The sequence below is a fragment of the Acanthisitta chloris genome, unplaced genomic scaffold, assembly GCF_000695815.1.
Source record: "Acanthisitta chloris isolate BGI_N310 unplaced genomic scaffold, ASM69581v1 scaffold9663, whole genome shotgun sequence".
Lineage (NCBI taxonomy): Eukaryota > Metazoa > Chordata > Aves > Passeriformes > Acanthisittidae > Acanthisitta > Acanthisitta chloris.
The window spans coordinates 80,098-89,101 of NW_008666574.1; the positions used below are offsets into that span (position 1 = coordinate 80,098).

The 9,004-nt window shown below is 38.6% G+C and overlaps 1 protein-coding gene across 1 annotated transcript; it reads right to left on the reverse strand.

The window, feature by feature from the left end:
- Nucleotides 1-372: 372 nt before the first annotated feature.
- Nucleotides 373-8,174, reverse strand: ABHD5 (abhydrolase domain containing 5; the record flags this gene model as incomplete). Its single annotated transcript, XM_009072181.1, has 4 exons — nt 373-642; nt 2,783-2,969; nt 3,509-3,620; nt 8,009-8,174. Coding segments are annotated over 4 exons (555 nt in total), but the record flags the coding sequence as incomplete, so codon positions are not given.
- Between the last annotated feature and the right edge of the window lie 830 nt (nt 8,175-9,004).

Below are 9,004 nucleotides of genomic sequence, written 5' to 3' on the forward strand. Positions count from 1 at the left end.
GTCCCACTCCCAAAATCAGCTTCATAAGCTGTTATCACTCCAATTGAAAAAAAAAGAAAAAACTAAACCAAAACCCTCTTAAAATATTGTATACGGAGCTCTGGCTTCCAAAAATAAAATACATATGTAGTTTCATATTCTTGCTATGAAACATCACCTAAAAAATATGAACGCTCATTAAGAAACCAAATTGCATTTTGTCCACTGTATCTATATTGATGCAGTTCTCTGTATTGGAGAATTCAGTATTTTTAGAGAGTTCAATATGTTGAAAGTTCAATTAAATTTTGAAGAAAATTCCAGTTTCAAAAGTTACGTGTAATTTTGTATCTGACAGGTCAATAATCTCAAAAAAGCCGCACAAAGTTAGCTTCAAACCTCTTTATCCCCCCCAAAAAGGCACTCAGTGGTTTAGGTGTGCAAATGGCTTCTTAGAAGAAACAGTGTGCAAACAGAGCCTGTTCCATTAGCTCCGCATTCCTTAGTGATTTCCTAGAGAGTATTGCCATTAAATGCTATCTACAGTATGACTTTCTAAAGAACAGAAGACACTCAGTCCACAGAATCACAGATATCTTTCACTTTCTCATTGAAGTCTTCAGGTTGATCAGCGTACACATAATGACCTGCACCAAGGATAGCCTAGAGGATAAAGGTGAAGAAACAGGTCAAAATCACAAAAACATATTGAACAAATAAATAAATACTGGGATAGGTGAAGAACCTGACTATTACACGTTACCTAGGAGTTGGCATCGTACAGCATAAAAAAAGGACTCTAAACATAAGGAAAACCAAAAATCTGGTTTCTCCAAGGAAGGAACTTCGTTACACAGGAAAAGAGGGTAAAACTGCTTATGCAACTGTCCACATTGCTGGAAAATAACCCACCACTCAAGCAGGCACAAGTCACTGCAAAACAAACTGTGAAGCATGTTCTTTGCATATATAACTTCTGATGCATCTTTATTGCCTTAACTCTCCACCCAAATAGTTCTGCCAGGTTGCTCACTAATCCTGCAAGTGTTTGCATTAGAGAGAACATCAAGTCATTTGGATTTTCTTACTATAAAAGTGATATGGAAGAGACTAAAGGTACTAGAATAAATGATTAAGAACTCAGAAGCTTAAATTACTGGGGACTTTCTAGACTTATGGAAGTAGATTTCAACCCTCCAAATTAACAATTACTATGTTAAACAGAGACAAGTAAAATCCAAATACAATATATGGGGAGAAAACCCCACGTTTGTGACCTAGATTATTTCACAGCAAGTATGTAACACAATTAAGGATTTAATTATGTTATTGTGTTAAAACTTCCCAAGAAGCTAAAGTAAAAATGAATTAGAAACAAACACACATAATAAAAACCCAGAACCTCTGTGTATTTTACAAAGCATGACACTGCCAGTCCCTGTCTCAGCCTCATTAGAGACCTTTCCCTCCTGTGTTTTTACCAGTGTCCCTGCAATTTTTACCATTCCAGTTTACCTTTTGGAATATGTACTTGGCTTGACAAAATTTTAACCTGTAATACCATAAAGTTTTCCACAGTCCCTTCTAAAAGACACTGACCAGAGTGGAAAAAATCTGCCTGAATGGTCTATGCTTATCCCAGCAGTATATTGTACACTTTTTAACAGTCACTTCTTGTTACAACTCCCTCTCTGGTTAAGCACTTAAGTGACACTTTCAGTCTAGATGTCAACGTTTATGAAACATATTTCTGCTCTTTAACACACCTAAACAGTTCAATAACAACGTCTTTTCTCTGAGTTCCAGCTCTGATGTCAGCTCTGTCAAGTTATAACATTTTATTTGAATGACTTCTTGTAGTACACTATCAACATTACATATTGTACACTTCTGTCTAGATAGTTCTAGACATCAGTAAGGAGGCAGCTGGTGTGTTCAAACATTTTATCACCTCACAGCATTGTAACATATATGCATATTCAATTATCACAGCTGACTGATGTGAAAATGTGTGAAGAATACTTTTGAATGAGCTTGTTTTTATAGAAATCAAGAAAAAATGCAGTGTGCACATTCACATCAACTTGTGAATACACACATTTTAAATGAGGATGCCACATCTTTAAACAAGAATATATTAGCTAGGAAGATAACATCAAGTATTTTTTTAATGACTTAAAGAAAGATGTTACAAGAGCCTAAACAGCAGGTACAAACCACTCTCTTACCAGAGAAATAAAAGCATTAATAGACAGATGAAAAGTTTAAGATAGCCTCCCTATGTTACACATATATGTAGATATTAGGACTGCTGTGGTTTAAAACACAGACAAAAACAATGACCACAAAACCTACTTGTATTAGTACATTGTAGAACAAAATTAAGAATGACCTTGCTCAAAGATTTAATTTGGCTTCTACTACTACAGTGAGTTTTCTTCTTACTCTTGGAATTCAACACTTCTGTCTAGGTTCTCTCTGATCTAACACCTGTTTTCTCCCTCTTACAAAGACCAGAAGTTATTACATCGATCTAACACTTGTTTTCTCTCTCTTACAAAGACCAGAAGTTATTACATCAGGCTCTAAATCGAAGGGCCAGCACTCCCACAGTTGGTATAAAAAATATAGAATCATAGAATGGTTTATGTTGGAAAGATCATCTAGTTCCAACCTCACTACCATGGGCAGGGGCACCTCCCACTGGACCATGTTGCTCAGGGGCCCATCCAACCTAGCCACATAGATAGGATTTAAACAATTCCATGCAATAAACAAAAAACTGCTTTAAAAGTCAACTTACAATTGTCTTCACATATGAATTTGGTCTCAGAGACTGGATAGTGCTGCCAGAATTGCCATCTATGCATGATCGTGCTCCATAGACCACAGTAATAGGAATGTCTTGATCCATTTGTGAAATCCGTTGCAGCATTGGCCTTTTTGCCCATCCATAAGGAATAGTCATGTTCTTGAAAGCTGTTTCACCACTTCAAGTAATTCAAAAGGGTAAAACCAATTAAATTTCCATTAAATCTGCCTTTTATCTAACCAGGAGTATCTTTGGTAACACAGAGTGCAGCAGTACATGAGACTGGCATTTTTTTACAATTACAAAATATAAGTTTGCATGTAATTTTCAACGGAAGGAGCCCATGTTTTTACAATACTGAGGGATAACACTTAAAAGAATTGAATACCTTATTTTTAAAGTTTTTTTTTTTAAATTCTTTACAAATTAAACTACTATTAACAACTTTTGAAACTAAAATTAGTGCCCAAACTCTTACAGAATGAACACATAGGTTAAGAAGAAATATAGAATTAGGATAGTTTTTACATCTAGCAATTTCTGGAATTCAAAACAAGTGCAATGCTACCTCCTTCTTCAGTATAACAAATGCTACAATTGAAAAGCAAATAAAAAAATAAGGCATGCACACTGCTGCCATGGCCATTGGAGGGAGTAGTAGGCACTCAGTAAATGAACGACAGACTTCAAAACATACACTGGGAAACTCATGCTCACCTTGGTGACTGTACATTGCAGTGATAGATATATTCAGCCACAGTGTTATCATCAAACATTGATGAATATTTTCGCTTGAAATCTGGTCTTAAACGCTGAACAAGGCTTAATCCTGTTAAAACAGAAAACACTATTAGAGGAGGAATGAGTATAGACAACTCTATTGGATTGCCTAATGCTTTTCATTACAACCCTCAAAACATGTTCTCTTGAAACTCGTGGCTGAGCCTGATGACTTCTAAATCAGTATTTTGTTTTACCACTTGCACATTTTAGGAAAAGACATGCAAGGAAAGGAAATGTGTAGTGGCATTACAGCAAATAGGAATGAAATATAAATACTCTAAAGGACTTTATGCAGCCCCAGAAAAGGGGCAATTAAATCTCTCCTGAATACATACAGGGAATGTCTGAGAAAGGTCACTGCAGCAACAGAAGAAACCTACAAAGGGGACCAGCAAAAGGGCTAAGCAGAGTATCTTTATGTCACCAGGTTAGCCTCACACGATACCAACACCTTCTCCTTGTTCTGACAGCACTGTGTGGGCCAAATGCATCACACCTTTCAGAACCAGAAGGCACTGTTGGAAAAGCTGGGCTCTATTCCTTCAGTCTGTCCTCTCCTTTTACAGAACAGTCTACTTTAGCATCTAGTTCATCTAACTAGTGTTTAGTTGAAAGAACAAAAGTTTATGATGAAAACCAGAAATCTCGACATAAGACACAAGTACTGGTATAAACTGAAAGATTTAATGTTGAAAACTATTGTCCCTATGCTCTCTTAACAGCCAAAGTAGAGAAGTGGGTCCTTTGATGGGCCAATTCAGGCCCTCTAAACTTAAGCTTCTTTTCTGAATTACTTCTTTAAGGAAGAAGCCTCTTCTAGTTGACCAGATGGATCTTTGCGACAAGAGCCTCACCACAAGGCTAATCTTAGTCTAAGAATCTTATTCATCCCTAATATCTGATCTAAACATTCCCTCTTGTAGTTTGAAGCCATTACTGCTTGTCTTATCACTACACGCTCTTGCAAAGAGTCCCTCTCCAGCTTGTAGGCCCTCTTTAGGTACTGGAAGGCTCCTACAAGGTCTCCCCAAAGCCTTCTCTTCTACAGACAGAACAACCACAACTCTCAGCCTGTCTTCATAGGGGAGGGGCTCCAGTCCTCTGATCATCTTCATGTCCCTCCTCTAGCCTTGCTCCAGCAGGTCCGCATCCTTCTTATGTTGCGGGCCCCAGAGCTAGCCACAGTACACCAGGTGGGGCCTCACAAGGGAGGAGCAGAGGGGGAGAATCACCTCCCTTGACCTGCTGGCCGTGACTGTTTTGATGCAGCCCAGGATGCGGTTGGCTTTATGGACTGTGAGCACACATTGCTCGGTCATTTTGAGCTTCTCATCAACTAACATGCCCAGGTCTTTCTCCTCAGGGTTGCTCTCAATCCAGTCTCTGTCCAGCCTGTATGGGTGCTTGAAATTGTCCTGACCCTTGCACCTGACCTTGCTGAACTTCAAGAGTTTGACACGGGCCCACCTCTCAAGCATGTCCAGGTCCCTCTGGATGACATCCTTTCCCTCCAGCATGTCGACTGCACTGCACAGCTTGGTGCCATTGGCAAGCTTGTTGAGGATGCACTTTAACCCCCCTGCCCATGTTACTGACAAAGATGCTAAACATTGCTGATCCAAACACTGATCCCTGAGGAACACCACTAATCTCCACTTGGACATTGAGCTGTTGTCCACAACTCTGAGTATGACCATTGATGGTTATACTTTCCCTTTCCAGACTGTAGGAACTTCAAACTGTTGTTATTCTGTGCAATTATAATGATGTCACTTCTTACCATCCACCCCTGGCCAAAGGCCTAGTACTATTTATGTAGACCTTGTCACAGTGATCTATGCTTTTGTAACCTTGAGACTAGACTATTGCAACACACCCTTATGCATGCTTTAAACAGGTTAAGAAAACTAATACAGTGCAAGAGAAAAATAATTCCCTTATGAAACAGTGATTTAACTTCCAAAGCAATGAATAGCTTGTAAATGCCCTGCAATTCGTGCTGCTCTATTCTTCCTCGAGAGAGTTCAATTGCTGGACTTCTGTCTTTTGCTATGTGTGTGTCTGTGTGTTTTTCAACACAAATGATACAGCTGGCTTGGAATAAGACTACTTGGAAGAAAGAGACTAATTCTGTGTTTTCCCCTGCTATCAGCATAGAGGCCATGGCATGAAATGTTACCAAATTTTAGAAATCACTTTGCATTTTGATAAGAAGTGCTTTTTCTGTTTGTCCAATTGCAAAACAGTTTCCTTCCCTGGGAATTTACAGGGGAGAATGAAACAAGGATTCAAGGCACCCTGGAACAAATTTTGGAATGATATCACACTGGTTCATTCTTGTAATGTTTACTGAAGACACTCTCAACAGTCTGGCTGACGTTTTCCATAGTGTCTATGAAAATGCTATATGAAATACTAACGCTGAAGACTTCAAGTTTCACGAAAAGGTCATGGTGACATTTCTGTTGTCCTGAGGCATTTTTAGGCGTCCAGATCTAGGAATGGAATTCACAAATCCAATCTAAGCACCAAACACCCTATACTTTGAGACTCCTGGTTGACTGTTCCAGTGTGAAGGAAAGTATGCAAATCAACTAACTGGAAACCACTCAAAGGTTCTCTAGTTTCTGTCTCTCTCCCAGGTTTAAGTATTCACCTGTGGGTCTGATCAAGTATCCATGTGATACCATTGTGATATCCCAATGAACTTGGCTCAGCTTTAAGTGCTTAACTCAAACCTTTGAACAAGAGCAATTGGCTTTATAGTGAGGTTTAAACAACTATACTTGCCCAGCAGCTTAAGCACATTTGCATGTAGAAGGAAACCTGGGTTTGGTTGAGTACCTTCATCTGGCTGGGCCTGATGCCTACCTCGAAGCACAGTGTTTACACCTACCCTACTCTAAGAACTTCAGATTAAGTTGATGTTGCAAAACATTATTATGTGCAGTAAGAAACAGAAGAAAAATTTTACACATAGCACTGCCTCCCACAGCAACCTATAAGTGAGGCTAGGTTTGGGAACCCTGGGTTTGGTTGAGTACCTTCATCTGGCTGGGCCTGATGCCTACCTCGAAGCACAGTGTTTACACCTACCCTACTCTAAGAACTTCAGATTAAGTTGATGTTGCAAAACATTATTATGTGCAGTAAGAAACAGAAGAAAAATTTTACACATAGCACTGCCTCCCACAGCAACCTATAAGTGAGGCTAGGTTTGGGAACATCTTGCCACGTTTTTATTATGTGCAGTAAGAAATAGAAGAAAAATTTTACGCATAGCACTGCCTCCCACAGCAGCCTATAAGTGAGGCTAGGTTTGGGAACATCTTGCCACATTTCTGTTTCTGCTGCATGGTTTTGACTGCACTGCTAAGGGAGACAGCTTCAGCTTTAAACTGTTCCACATGGATTGATTTATGCATTGTTATTGGATATAACGCATTAAATCAGTGCTTATCACTCAGTATCACTCAGTCAGGTTGTTATGTTCACTGCAGTAGCATTTTACTTTTAAAAATATTAATCTGTTTGTTCAAAACATGTTGCTTGCCTGACAAGCTAATTTTGTCACACTCCTGAAAAGAAATGAACAGATCAGCATATTAAAATATATATTCTATAGAAAGAGATTTAGGAAACAGATGTGGTTTAAATGTAAACAAAGCCTAAAAAACTCACTAGTTTATCTTCAGACTGCTAAAAATGATGAAGAGGTGAGTTAATTATAACTTGTGAGAGGCCTGAAGGATACCTTTTTCCAAGCCTCTCCAGCAGATACTTCTGTAGCACAGAAGAGTAACAGACAAATAACCTCCTTCTCCTCTAGAAGGAACACATATGATGACTAAGATTTTATTATGCCCTTCTTGGCACTCCCTAGATAAAACCCTACCTAGTCCTAGTATTAGAGTACACAGAGTTTATCTAACACCTCATCAGTGCTGCTGAAGAAACATAGAAATATGAAGGATAACTGCCACTGTAATGCAGGACACCAATGAGACACACAAGACTTGCTAGAATAATACGAAAAAGGCTAATGGAAAGAAGCCAGTTTCAATTTAACTTCTCCAAACTCAGGCCAAAGACAACTGTGTTTATGAGAGACTGGGTTCTAATGTTAATGGAATTCAGAAATCCCATTTTGTCAGGCTTCCCCAACAGATGTCCACATAATCCGACTCACTGTAACTGTAGCCTATAATCATGTATTGCAGCTTGCTCCAAACCATCGTACTAGCATTTCTAATAGAAAGAGCTTGCCCTCTTGTCCTAAAGAGTTCAACCTTTCCTCAATCACTCCCACTTTCTCACCAACTCTTTCCTCTGTGGGTGACATGGACTTGCCAAAAAGCTTATCAAATGTGCTGTCTGCCCCATGTTTATGTTTAACCAAAATAGAAACGGTATTTAAGAGTATCTAAAACTCACCAAAAGGTCCTGCTATTCTTAACCCAGCTAATGGATTAAATGGACTCAATATAGCTCCTAGTGCTTTGATCCAGATTGGAATTGGTCTTTCATGTTCAGCATTGTCAGGCCTCTCTGGAAAACCCCATGGCTCCACTAAGATAAGATGCTTGACCCTGTTGGCAAGAAAGGTTCAAAGGTTTAGAGTACATTAGTTTTGCTTCAACTGAGTACAGTGAAAACATGCTACCTGTTTTACAGCTACATATATACAACCTGCTTCAGTCAATTCTATTATAGTGGCTTATTACCTAATTTCTGATTCACATACAACCTGCTTCGGTCAATTCTATCAGAGTGGCTTATTACCTAATTTCTGATTCATCAATGGTTTTGACTTTAATTACTAGTTAGAGAGTGAATTGCACCTAATCACGTGTATGAACACCAGAAACTTAGAAGCACATATCTAGAGAGAAACTCAGTATTCAATAGATACTCAAAGTCATACATATTTGAGAAAAAGGCCAGTCTTGTTTCTATTATTAAAAACAGCCTAATCCACACACTCAGTCAATATTATTTGCAGGAGCAGTTTAATTTGAAAGAAAAGAGGATAATTGCATCTGTTTAATTTAAGTGAAATTACTAGAAGTCTTTCTTTTCCAAGCCATCTAAGATGTCTGCTCGAAGAAGAGATGCAATTTAACTGAAAAATCATCTTATCAAAGTAAAATTTGAACTGAGAGACAGCAAAATTAGCAGATGTTTTCTCAATTTATTGATTTAAGGTCATGAAAGAAACGTCAGAGAGACAATTTGTGAAATTATTACTCAAAGGAACATCAGTATAGAGTAGGAGTCTCTAGCACAGGCAACTATCAATCACTTCATTCTGCAGATCCCCCTCAAGCAAAAATTCTATTTCATCCTGGTAGATTAGAATCGTCCATTTCTGTTTAATCCTGCAATAACACCTACTCCAACTGTCCTAGATACTGACAATTGCTAAAAAAA